This window comes from Labeo rohita, chromosome 5 (assembly GCF_022985175.1).
Source record: "Labeo rohita strain BAU-BD-2019 chromosome 5, IGBB_LRoh.1.0, whole genome shotgun sequence".
NCBI lineage: Eukaryota > Metazoa > Chordata > Actinopteri > Cypriniformes > Cyprinidae > Labeo > Labeo rohita.
Genome location: NC_066873.1, coordinates 29992454 through 30006621, shown reverse-complemented (window position 1 = coordinate 30006621; position 14168 = coordinate 29992454). Strand labels below are relative to the sequence as shown.

General features: G+C 36.3%; 1 protein-coding gene across 3 annotated transcripts in view; it reads left to right on the top strand.

The window, feature by feature from the left end:
- The window catches only part of zmat4a (zinc finger, matrin-type 4a), a 111119-nt gene extending 97253 nt beyond the window's left edge, over positions 1-13866 (top strand). For all 3 annotated transcript variants that reach the window (XM_051108714.1, XM_051108715.1, XM_051108713.1), the window contains one exon: positions 12840-13866. In XM_051108714.1, the coding sequence (XP_050964671.1) occupies positions 12840-12867 (28 nt within the window). In that variant the 3' untranslated portion in view covers positions 12868-13866. The remainder of the gene's footprint in view (positions 1-12839) is intronic.
- The last annotated feature ends 302 nt before the right edge of the window (positions 13867-14168 follow it).

The window sequence follows — 14168 nt, the reverse complement described above, 5'->3', positions numbered from 1 at the left end:
GGATCCTTTTTTTGTATTTGGTAATGTGTAATTTCAGTAATTAGTACCAATACCATTGCAATTTTATGATTATTGCTTTTCTACCACAAACACACACACACACATTATTGTCAAATAAAACAAAGGCATTTAGCCTTCAAGTATTTGTTTTTTTTATTATACTAATTAGCCTATCAGTCTCTTATATATCACCTGCAGAGAGATGATAACAAAGACTATTGTCTTTGACTGTTTGACTTTTTATTGACTTTTTATAGTGCAGTATCAATTTGGTACAAAAGTATGGGTACATTTGACTATTCACAGCCAAACCTGTAGGGTTTTTTTGTATTGTAAATTGGGCTCTCAGTTTAACGTGTTAACTTAATTAAATAGTTATGAAAAAATAACGCGATTAAAATATTTTTATGCGGTTAACGCACTGGCCCCGCCCCCAGACATGTACGTCATCTTATATTTCATACAGTTGACTGTTGTCGCATCTCCGACCAACACACAGCAGTGTTTAGTTTCTGAATGAATTCACGTTTTGAACGAATCGTGTGAACCAATGATTCAAAATCCCATTCATAAAGAGAGCCATTTACTTCATTCCTGAATGAATCAGCCGTTTGAATGAATCGAAAGAATAAATTAATGAGTCATGAAGACATTTATCGCCACCTGTTGGCAGATTTAGTTTCTTATTTAGAGTATCATTTCATTAAAAAAAAAATAAGAAGAAGAAGAAAAAGAAAAACATTAAAGGGATAGTTCACCAAAAAAAAAAAAAAATTGTAATTCTGTTATCATTTTCTCACCCTCAAACCATTTCAAGACTTTCTTTCTTCTAAAATATTTCTTTCTAAAGCTACAATTTGTAACGTCTACTTGATACTTTCTCATTTAACACAAAATAGCTTTAAAGGGGTCATCGGATGCCCATTTTCCACAAGTTAATATGATTCTGTAGGGTCTTAATGAAAGTCTATAATATACTTTGGTTAAAAATTCTCAATGGCAGTGTAAAACAACACCCTTTTTACCTTGCCAAAATCCGCTCTGCCAAAATCATCCTCTTCTGGTCGAGGTTGCTTTAAATGTTAATGAGCTCTGCTCACCCCGCCCCTCTCTTCTCTCTGTAATGTGACGAGCCTGTTTACTTTAGCCGCATTTAGCCGCTAAACTTGCCAACTAGCACGTTATTAGGAAAGACGTTCACAAAGATTCATAAAAAACCCTTATACTCACTTTTGCTGTAAGTGAAGCTGGATCATGAATGATTCGCACGAACAACGACGGATATATATAGATCGGAGGCGCATTCCCTTCACAAACAAACGTAATTCACAGCATCTTCAGCGCTCATGTCAATCAACTATCATGGGAGCGACCTCTGTCGGTGTGACGCCAATGCCTCAATTTGAAAAAGGGAATATTATTTTTACAGATTAATTAAAAACCACTGCATGGATTTTTATGATTATAGGGTAGATTTGTACATACACTGCCAACACACATTAATGTTCAAATTACATGTAAAAGTGAACTTTGCATCCAATGACCCCTTTAAAAAATCTTTTGTGGGTATTTTTACAATCAAATTTATTTTGTGATTACTTAGATTAATTAATCGAAATATCATGTAATAAGATTAAAGAGTGTAATCGTCTGCAAGCCCTAATTGTAAATGTTTACCTCAACAAGTTAAATAAAAAAGACTCCCACAAATGGTGACAACAAATCTCAATTTACTAGCCGTCACAAACAACAACTTAAAGGTTATGAAAGTGCCCATAAAATGCATCAGGGATCTCGTCTGTCTCCCCACTGTTTTTCAGTTTAAGTCATTAAAGGTGTTGTTCAGTACATTAAACTGAACGGTGCACAGTAAGACGCCTACCTTATAACTTCTCATCACTGTCCCCCTCCCCCAGCACTTCTCTACCCCAACCGCTGCTTTTAACCCTGCTGGTTAATGAAGTCTTTTCATCCTGGTCCCTCTCCTGTCCATCATCTCATTCCCTGTACAATTCTCCTGCTCAGCAACCTTACAGCCAGGAGGATATGTCTCCGCGCAGCCACTTGACAGCTCTTTGATTTCACTCTCATCCTGTCTGCAACAAGCTATTTGCCTTCAATCTCGCTTACCCCATTTTCCAAACACCATCTTGGCTGATTTGTTTGTCTCACGCAAGAAGTAAGCTCCCTGGGGTAATCTTGATTTTTCGGTGTAAAATAAACATGTCTACACTCCAAGCGCCGATAAAACATGAAGTATTGATTTTGTTACAGTCTGAACAAATAGTCTAAGACAGTCTTCAAACAAAATTGTTTGCTTTTGGCATCATATTATGATGAGGACTTACTTTGTGTGACAGAAGTTTAAAAACAGAGACAGAAGCAGAGCATGGAGCTTTTTTTATTTATTTATTTTTTTGTGAGGTGAACAATTTTTCATTGTCAAACCGTGCTAAAGTCCCATTAATCCCAGTATATCTCACTGTAAGAAGTTTACAAAAGTTCTGTATCCTAGTTGCATTGACATGATTTATTTCATGTCAAATGAGTATTGCCTTTTGAGAAATTGAGATTGATTTGATACATTTAAAAATTCTCTTCTCTACTTAACTAAGATACGCTACTTGTCTTGACAAATTACAATGTAGAGAAGACAAATGTTTAATAGTGACTATGTTTAATGGTCCTGCTTCAGCTGTAAATTAAAAGGATAATATCACAATTACTTTAATATAGTGTTTAATTTAATATAGTACTCCCATGTCATCCAAGATGTTCATGTCTTTCTTTAGTCGAAAAGAAACCCTTGTGCAACCTTTTGGACATTTTTTGTCCCTTTCAGTTTTGTTTTTTGTTTTTTGATAATTTTGCCTGTGTTATTGCCAGCTGCATAAATTTTGGCACAGGTGTGTATTTTTATTGGAATTTTACTATTTCACCCCCCATTTCCTTTAATAAATCTATTTCTTCCATGACAACTCTCTGAAGATTTTATCATGGTAATGGAAAATAACCCACAGCAGATCTATACAGGTGGAGCTGTGGAAGGTGGAGGGTTTCAGAGGAGCTCAAAGCGCACTGCTGCAAAAGGCTCAAGTAAATGCCAACCAGCCATTTAAAGGTAAAGGTTTAAACTCATTGGCTGTGTACGCGACGTGAACCAACCAGGTTGTGCCAAATGGTATAAGGCTGTGAATATCATCAGTTACATTAACACCTGTCAGCCATCTAGAGTTTCATGAAAGAACTACGCATTTTGCACTAGGAACAAAAATAGTTCTTCTCAGGACCTTAAGGATAAAAATGTCCCCACTGATACCCATCACAACTGCTATTTTTAGCACTATTTAACTGTAAAATTATGCAATTTTTGTTAATAGTTAAAAATTAATTTTTTTTACCAGATGGTGCCATTTTTTTAGATTTGGCCAATAAAGCAAATACTCACTTTATTTCTGGTTTCTGCTTCTGCATATTATAGAGCCAATTGGATAAATAATGCAGCTAAAATTGTGTGGGTGTGTTGGTATGGACATCAGAGTGTGGTTTCATATGCGTGTCATAAAAAGAAATTGTGTGTGCTTGTAATATTTGAGAGAGGAAAACTCTGCTGCAAATCACAAATCCAACCACTGTGTGGACCAGCTGAGTTTTGCTAGCATCTAATGGGGAAAATTTGTTACTGTGCCCGAACAAAATGTTCCTGAAAGCTCATTTTTTGAGATATCAACCTCAAATTTGGAACAGATTTATGGCTTTGATTTTCTAGCAAGTTTAGAGTTCAATATTTCATAAAATATATATTTTAGATTAAATATTGTCCATAAATCATTTTCATAAACTTAAACCTCTATAACTTTTTTTTTGTTTCACTTTTTAAACTTTTTCTACTTCAACAATAATCTGCCATGGGTTTTCTTTAAAATGAGACCCAACTTAAGTCTGTGCTCCTTAGCTTCAATTTTTTATGATCGTTTTTTGACATGGACATTTATGTCCACTAAGGACCTATGTGTAACTTTTTGTTGACGCACAAGGGTTAAAGTTTTTGAGGAAAACATTCCAGGTTTTTTCTCCATATAGTGGGCTTTAATGGTAGCCACCAGTATCTTGTCTAGTGAAATGATTGGTCATTTTCCAAAAAAAAAAAAAATACATTTATATAATTTCTTAATCACAAATGCTCATCCTACACTAGCTTGACCCCACACATTACGTAGCCACGTTGGCAAGGTCACGCATGACATAGATGGAAGTACCGACCCAGTGTTTACAAAGCGAATGTGCGAAGAAAGTCAAACACCCTTTACAAAAAAAAGGTAATACAGCAGTGTCGGATGATTTTGAAGTTGGAGGAGAAAATGAGACAAATTTTTTTTACTCTACCTTACCTTTTTGAACCGGAGTACACGGATGAAGAACTATCCACGTGTGACCTTTCCAACATAATTATGTAATGTATGAAGTCGTATGCGCATCGCAGAGCTAGTGTTTGTGATGAATAAGTAAATACATTTTTATGATTGTTTCACTACATAAGACCCTTTTTCCTCGGTTGGGATCGTGTAGAGCCCTTTGAAGCAGCACTGAAACTGCAATTTGAACCTTCAACCCGTTGGCCATGATTGAAGTCCACTACATGGAAAAAAATCCTGGAATGTTTTCCTCAAAAAACTGAATTTCTCTTCGACTGAAGAAAGACAGACATGAACATCTTGGATGACATGGGGATGAGCAAATGATTCTGGAAGTGAACTAATCCTTTAACATTTATTGATTTGACAGGGCTTTTATAGATAGCAGCCCACAGTGGATCCATATATACATTTTATCAGTAGGCCTATATGTGTTCCCACCAATCCATGACCTTGGTGTCTCTGATTGTGCCATTATCCACCAGTTGACCTACAGAAACATGGCTTTAAAGGTGACATTGAAAAAACTGCTGTGGCCTTTTGCATGACTTATTCTTTAAACATTGTATTTCATCTTGAAAAACCACCCTTGGTTTGTATAGACTTGTTTGTTTTTATACAGACACAGTTGACTCATCCATTTCATTATTTCTTTGAAGAGTGAAAGTGTTTCCCTTCAGAGTGTCAGTGATCTGTGGGTTTGTTCTCCTTTTTCTGTCTTCTCTGATTTGCATTTACTTTTCTTTTATACACAATGGGATGTCTTGAGGAATGTCAGACAAAAACATGACCTCAAAGTGCCTTGCTTTCTTTTTTATGGGCTTTTTGCTTTAATTTAGAAAGGACAGTGAAGTGGAAGTAAAGATAAAAGAAAAAAAACTCGAATTTGCTGTAACATGGGCTAAAAGAAGACAGGAGATATGCACTACACCCCTTTTCTTATGTTTTATTTTCTACCTCCCATAATTTACAGGTCTTCTAGTATTCTTACTGTTCACTATGAGCTTCGCTAAAATAAAGATAACAGAAACAACCAAAAAGATTCTTGATAACCTTTTAGTAACATTCAGTCAAATGTTATTGAAAGAACCATTTTTCCTACTCTTAAAACGTTCTTTATTGGCATTCTATGAAGAAAGTATTTTTTTGTAAAATGTTGCTGTTTCTTTCTGGTATCCATTAAAAAAAACAATTCAGCATTGACTATTTAGTATGTACAGTAAATGAACTGTACTGCAGATCACAAATCCAACCACTGTGTGCACCAGCGGAGTTTTGCTAGTATCTAATGGGGAAAATTTGGCACTGCACCCGAACGAAATCTTGAAAGCTAATTTTTGGAGATATCAACCTCAAATTTATGATTTATGGCTTTGATTTTCTAGCAAGTTTAGAGTTAGAGTTCAATATTTAGTATGTACAGTAAATGATTGTACAATGTTAAAATATCACTATAGTGGGCAGATCCGTTCTGAGGACCCTACACATGAAGAGCAGCTTTTAACATACACAATCCCACAGCTTCAATGCAAATTTTATGCCCCAAGTGCTTCCTCCATTTTACATCACAGCTGCGATTGCAGAAGATCAGACCATGACTCTTTGATGTCTCTATCCTGAGACACCCACCCTCCACTCAGAAGCATAATAGGGAAGCTGCTTGAGCATTGCCTTAGGAAAAGAATGAATCACCACTACTGCAGCTCACTCAATCTCAGGGTCCTGCTGCCGGAGTCCTGCTCATGCAGAGGTCTGTGTAACTGAAATCACACTGACCCAGTGTCAGCGTCTCTGAATCAAAAGTACAATGTCACTTTGACATTTTATGAAATGTTTTTGTCAGTTAACACTTTATTTTCTTTACAAAACTGAAAGGGAAAGAACATTGTTAAATGTCTTTGTCTCTATTGCTTTGTAAGAGAAACCACAAAACACAGCACGGGTGAAAATCAGACCGTTCCATCATATTTAAGTTCGGCACTTGAAAATAACACCAGAGGGAGGAATGAAGGGAAGGTGGGAGGGAGAAGGTGGATGGAGGTCAGCGTTGGTTTGGCAACAGCAATTTCGTTTGAACGTGGGACCCAAAGCTGTGAAGATTATTATGTAAAATTCTGCTCCAGGCTACTTCGTTTGGCTTAATTTGGGATGTGAGCACTGTAAATTATTAACAATGGACAGCATGTTTTGTACGGCTGTTTTAAGCAGAATGGCAACAATTCAAATGCTTTATGAAAATCTCATGATGGAGGTAGGCCTACTTTATGTGTTTGGCAGAAAAAAACTTGACCTGTTAAGTAATCAGAAACATCTTGACAAAAAAATAAAGCTTACTTTTGTTGCAAACAAAGTTTAAAAAAAAAATGCAAGCAATCAGATGTAGCCAAAATTTTATTGCTTGGATTATTTTTGGCAGCTGATAAAATGGCAAATCGCAATAAAGCCTAATAAAAACTCACTGAAATACACATGGGCTCTGAATTGCCTCAGCAACTGGATAAATATGCACCAACTGTTTGATCTTGCTTTTTTGATTTTGTAGAATAATATCCATTGAGACCATCGTCTATCCAATGTTTTGCTTTGTTGTGCAATAAATGTGCACTACATAAGTTTTTGAGGTGAAAATGGCTACATTTTATTATCAAGTGAGTACTGGCAGTTTATGCTTCTTGTTCAGGTAAAATTATGACCTTTGTTCATCTTCAGACCCACAATTTACGATATTTTCGATGAAATCCAAGAGCTTTCTGACCTTGCATAGACAGCAACAATAAAATAGTCCATGTGACATCAGTGGTTCAACTGTAATTTTATAAAGCTACAAGAATAAGTCTTGTGCACAAGGAAAATAATGACTTTATTCAACAAATTCTTCTCTTCCATGTCAGTTCAAAATATTTGTGTTCCAAAGATAAACAAAGGTCTTGGAACGACATGAGGGTAAGTAATTAATGACGGAATTTTCATTTTTGGGTGAACTATTTATTACTCACCCTCATGTCATTCCTCATGACGTTACGTTAATGGTAACCTCAGTGGGTCTTGGTGTAGAATGACAGACTAAATCACCAGATTCATCCATGCAGAAGAGCTGATAAAAAAAATAAAAAATTGTGTAATCACAGATTGTGATAGATAAGCCAGAATTCTGTTGTGCACCTTTATAAATCACTTAGAATCTTATATCATCATGAATCGCTATGATGTATGATGCATATACTAATGTAACTCTCCAAAGCAGTGTTTTTTAATTAAAAAACTTTTCAAATAGAGCAGTGAAATATTTAAATAAATAGATGTGATTAATCAATACAGAAAAAAATGTGTGTGAGGAAATAAAATTATATACTGCAGTTTTACTGTATTTAAGCAATTCACACAAGAGCACATTCACAGCCACATTCATACAAGAGCAGAATACAGATGTCGGTCCTGTATTTGAGTCCAAAATGTGGTTACGCTTACACACAGTACAGTTATTTACGGGTGTGACAACCGCGTTCTATAACCAAACTCACACCTGTAAATTTTCAGGACTCACAACTGCATTCTCAGAACACACGCACTGTGTGAACAGAACCCACATTGTTCAGTGTGAGAGAGCCGCTCTGCTACACAAACGTGCGTCTACCATGTGTTGCGTGCTTTCATGTGTTGTTTCAGTAACTTACAGTGACAGAGAAATGAGCTACGTGTCATCTGTTTTATATCCAGTCTCCATCGGAGCCTCTCCCGTCAGTTTTGTGTTTTGTGCGTGGTTCAAATGCTTCTCTCTTCACCCAAATATAAAAGCTGCTGTTGGTTAATTAAGGTTTAATTAATGAACTTGCGGCTCAATTGCACTCTTGTAATGTCATAAAATGATAAAACTTTCAGTTTATGGACGTCTCCATCTTTGATATTACTTTGGTCACTTTTGCTATGGTTATTAGTAAGGAATACGGGTCCGACTCTTGTCGCACGTTCATACAAACAGTGTTCAAGACACTTTTGTAAGATGCTGTGTGAACGGGACATTTCAGAACTCACACTTGTAAGTAAATGCGGTTGTCAATCCCAAAATCTGACAGTGTGAACACAGCCAAAGAGAGAGACTTGATTTAGGGAGGACTTTTCATTCACTTTAGACTTGAAGCTGTACTGGAAAACAAGTGGGGGGTGAGGAGGTCTTCCTAGATTTTACTGGACTGTTTTACAGAGACTGTGTACTGCAGAATTTATGTGAATAACCCTCTGAGGCCTGGCATTTGAAAATGAAGGATGGTTTTAGTGCTGATGCCTGAAATGCAAATTGCCCTTTGAAGAGGCATCTGGGGTATTTCATTACTATGGCAAAGATAAACAGTCCTCTCCCTCTTACTGTATCAAGTGACCTGAACCTCGTCAGAGTCCTTCGAAATGTCACATGAAGTGGTGTTTTTCGCAGGGCTTTGTGTCCGTTCTGTGGCTCACGTTGGCTGTAACAATACTGGGGTGCATCAGAGATTAAGGTTGTAATTAGAAGCCTGAAGTGCTCTCGCCGGTGCTGTTATTGCTCCATGCAATCAGTTCCAGTGTTACTCTAATTGTGGGCTTAATTTAACATAATGAGCCATGTAAAAAATTCTTCACCAAATGCATTTACCTGTCATTGCTGCTTTGGTTTATGGTTATACATCACATATAGTGCAAATCTCTCATTTTACCTCCTTGATACTTTCATTTCAGAACTCGGAATTTCTAATTTTTTTAGAACATATCACACTGTCATGGTAGATTTGCAGCATATTTTTAAAGAATGTTTACATTCTCATTTAGTCACTTGCGTTTCAAATACAGACTTTTAGTTGGATCAACACTGAGCAGACTATTGTAGCATGTTCTGTGGCCACTCCAGTGTAAATATAATAAGATGTTTAGGGTAATTTATGGTAAACTAAACAGTTTATGTTGCATTTCCCACCATCCATTATTCTTAATGTTTAAGGGTACAGTATCAAAAAGGCTCTTGATATCATCTAATCGCAGTTTTATACCTCTGAGTTTAGCTCAGCCATAATCACAATCTTTTGACATGGCTGTTTCTAGTTTGTAGTTTCTTTTGTTACACCACCACCTCCATACAGACAAGTGTTCTCCATACAGCTCTTGATATAGTTTACTGCTGGATCTTGACTTCAGTCTCAATAGCTCTTACAACTCAATATTGGCTTTTCTGTGGCTTCAAGACCAAGTATTTATCTTGTTTGTTTGGAGAGGTTTGAGCGACAGCCAGTTCAAAGCAACATCTGAGTAGATACAGCCACTTGTTCTTGATAGATGAATCAACAGTGCCCTCAAATTTCGAACTTCTAGGTTGTTCTTTGAGCCTTCAGAGTGTCCTTGAGTGTCTTTTATAATGATCCCAACATGGTCTTATGGCAAAAACTAGGGATGCACCGATACCACTTTTTCCAGTACTCGCCCGATACCGATACTTTTATTTTTGCTACTTGCCGATTCCGAGTATCGATACCGATATTTAAAAATTTACCGGTAATTTTGTAAAATATAGGGTACAGAAACTAAAAGAATATGTATAATGTTAGTTGGTCAACTTCATTTATCAAATAGATACAGTCAAACCAAAATTTATTTAGATCACATTATCATAAACTGTGTCCTGCACCCACTAGTAAAAAAACAAAACAAAAAATTATCAAAAGATGGTGTATATCTGCTGTCTAAATAATTTTTGGGTTGACTATATATCCCTTAGTTATTTTTATTTTTACACTTAATTATGCCAATTAAAAATGTGTTTTGTTACTTTCACTGTTTTTTTTTTCTTGCTCTATGGTACATCATCTTCAATTTAATAGTATTAAACTGCTCCATTGCAGCGGCTCAGTACTGTAATCACGCGAACCACTCATTATGAATCTCCTAACTCTGATATTTTCAGAAATATAAGTCGCGTTTTTTCATCTGAAATATGCTGCTATTTGGGCTATAATCCAAAGTGACTCAAATAATGCAGAAACACTCGTGAAGCAATCAAAACATGCGCAAGTACAGTACTGCCTATCGCATTTCACATAGGCTGCTATAGTTTCACTTTCGCCGGACAGTCGTGTATGCTTAAGGCTGGAAATAAATTATGTTTATAGCGAATGCCCCTATATATTTTTTATATTTACGAATTCATCAATAAAGATCACGCAACAGCAAGCGCTCTCTCTCTCACTCCCTCTCTCTCTATACCGTTAAATAGCTTGTGCATTGATTTACTTAAATTGCTTTTGACATATCTCACCGAACTACAAACTTTCCAGTGATGTCAAGGCGGGATAGTAACTTGACAAGCCGGCACATCTTGGCCGCTGCGCGCTCAATCTAATCTGCATGCTTTGTCTATCAGCTGACGCGCACCAGTTATACAAGCTTAATACTGAATGTTTAACATTATTATATTACTTGCATACATATACTTCGTAGACATCCTTAATCTCCAGTGACTCCATTCTGCTGTCTGTTGTTTTGTTGTCTGTGTTTCTTTGCCTGCATACGCACTTGTCACATGATGTGGTATCGGCGTTTGGTATCGGGGCATTTTTACGAGTACGAGTACAGGAGCTCAGCATCGGGCCGATACCGATACCAGTATCGGTGCATCCCTAGCAAAAACGTACTTGGGGGAACTTTTTCGCGAGATGAGAAATACGTACTAAGTACATATCACTGCAGTTTCCAACAGAAATGTTGACTGAGTGGCGCTAAAAGTGTGTTCGTTTTTTTTTTTCCCTGGAACAGATGAATGTACATATGGTACGTTTTATGTTAAAGGCTAGATGGTATACAGATGTACTGTACAATAATTGCTGTTTATTGTAAGGGGTAGGTGTAGACGTTAATAAAATACAATCTAATAGGTAGAATTTTTTATTTATTTGACATAAACTTACCCAATAGCATGTGAACAAAAGCGAATGTAAAGTAAAAACACAATCACAAGCATGCCGTTTTAGCTTGTTTTTCGATCTTTCATCTTTCAGCTCTTTCACTGCGAGTCATGTTTTTCACAGGATTTGTACCCAAGGATTCCACATCCTAAGTCCAACTCTGTGCTGCCTTAGCTACAGAACAAGCTTGTTACGACCTTGTTGTGTACACCTACCCCAACCCTAAACCCATCCTTACTGTATTAAAAATACAGTGTTGGTAGCATAATCTGATAGGTAGCACTATTTGTCAGAACACCGGAAAGCAAAACATATGGAGCTGTAATCTGTGTAGGAAAACGATTAAAAGTGCTCACTGTTTTTTTACTGCCTGTAAATAAATAAGCTTTCCATTGACGTATGGTTAGGAAAATACAATATTTGGCCGAGATACAACTATTTGAAAATCTGGAATCTGAGGGTGCGAAAAAATCTAAATAGTGAGAAAATCGCCTTTAAACTTGTCCAAATGAAGTTCATAACAATGCATATTACTAATCAAAAATTATGTTTTGATAAATTTCCGGTAGGAAATTTACAAAATGTCTCCGTGGAACATGATCCTTACTTAATATCCTAATGATTTTTGGCATAAAAGAAAAATCGATGAATTTGACCCATCTGATGTATTTTTGGCTATTGCTACAAATATACCTGTGCAACATAAGACCGGTTTTATATTTTATTGATATCTGAAACTTAAAAGAAAAAAAAAAAAAAAACTTGCACAAATTCCAACTTGATGGCTAGATTTATCGGCTTCATCCTTGAGTTGTTGACCTTATTCAATTTTTACCAGGGTTTAAAACCAGTTTAGAGTCGTAGAATATTTCCTGACAACCAGAAGACAAATAACACCAATTTTCCTTCTGAAGATTTGTCTTTTGCAAGGGTAAAAGTCACTTATCAATATTTCAGTGTAAATATTTAAAGAGACGTTAACATGGTTTACAGGATATAGAAACGATTTTGCTGGCAGATTACAGGCCTCAAGCATAATTTCCCTCTCATCTTTTACTGTGAGATATCAAACTTTTTTTTTTTTGGGGGGTCCTCTATGGCTGCATCGATGTAGAGCATTAGAGTCAGAATTATGGTAATGAGTAATGACATAACACCCTCATGTTTTTACACAGCACATTACCATCTTTTGTTCCTGTGAAGTTTTTCACAGATTTTTGTGCAGCCCTGTCATTAAAGGGGGAAATGAATGGGTTCTTTTGAGTAGCGTGTGGGGTACATTTACTGTGTTTTGACTTAAGATTTCAGATAGAGACACGAATTAAACACCAGCCAACCACTCCAAACCCTAAAGCTGAGCTCTGAAAGGTTTTCTGATGAAATTAAAGGGTTGGATAGGTGAAAATGTAAATGTTTCTACATTAATGTGATTCTCAGCCACAGTGACCATGATATCATATGGTATCATCTGACCTTCTGACCCTTCTTTTTCTCCTTCCAGCCTAAAAAATCAGCTGTGTGTCCAGTGAACCAATAGGAACAGGAAGATGATTGGATTGATGTCAGACAAGCTGTGATCAGCTTGCCCAGGATTTTCTGCCTCTATTCTGTCCTCCCTCTCTCCCCTCCTTTTACTCTGTTGTCTTACTCAACTTGACTGCAAAAGAAGATTGAAGATCCTCTTAAAGTCAGCCTTTAGTCATCCCGAACCCTTCCTCTACCTCCCAGCCTCCTCTACAGCAGCTCTCCTCCTCATGACTCAAAACACAGACATCAGACTCTGAATCTCTGGAGGAGATGTGACTTCATCCAGTGACACCCATCTGGTACTTCTGTTATCGCGCCAGACGTTTATATAGCTAATCTCAGTCAGTTGTTGTGTGCATGACTGAATACTGTATTTGTTGTCACTTTCTCAGCTAAGCAATATTTGTCCAAAATCTGCCAAATTAATAGTTAAAATCATAAAATGAACATAAAAAGAGAATGCACTCTATAGAAACTGTTGTCCGCATTTATTTTTATGTCTCGCATTTTTAATGCACTATTTGTTGTTTGTGTGCAAACAATACACGTTATACAAATATCTGTGTGTTTTTGGCCTAAAAATGTGGCCATTTGGGACAGGGTTCTATAGAGACTACATTTATTAGATGTGTTTGTTGTATGTATGTGTTTTCTGTAGATAGCTGTTTGAGAATATTTATAAGCTAATGTGAGCCTATTCAGATTTCTGGGCTGGGTTTTTAATACATTTCTGACATTTTGAACAGAATGAAAATTGGAAAACAAAGATCAAGCAGCTAACGCTTCATACGGTTGTTTGTCGCTTACATTATGCGTTTTCTTTTACATGTCACAGTGAAAATTAAAAGGTGCGTACGAAATTACTGTAATAATTGTAAAAATATTATTTAAAAAGGTATTTTAAAAGATAATATAGTTATTCAATAGTCATTACTCCTTTGCACTACCTGTGTTTTTATTTGTAAAAAAAGTAACAATTGGAAGATTTACTTTAAAATTTATTTTATGACTTTTTACTGCACAGCTCTTTGAAATATTTCATTCTGATTGGTCAGTTTTTGCATTCCAATGTCAAATATTTCTGCATAATGCCTGTTGCCTATGGCAACAATGTATAACTCATCGTTCATCCAGGTGTTCTCTGCTCTGTGCTCATGGTCTGTTTCTCTGTACAAGTGAGCTAATGGTCATTTCAACCCAGAGCAACTCAAAAAATATGTATGTTAATATAATGTAAGTACAGTTACATGTGGAATCCCATTTTCGCCATTGAATAAAAAAGGTAACTGCAAATTTTTATCTC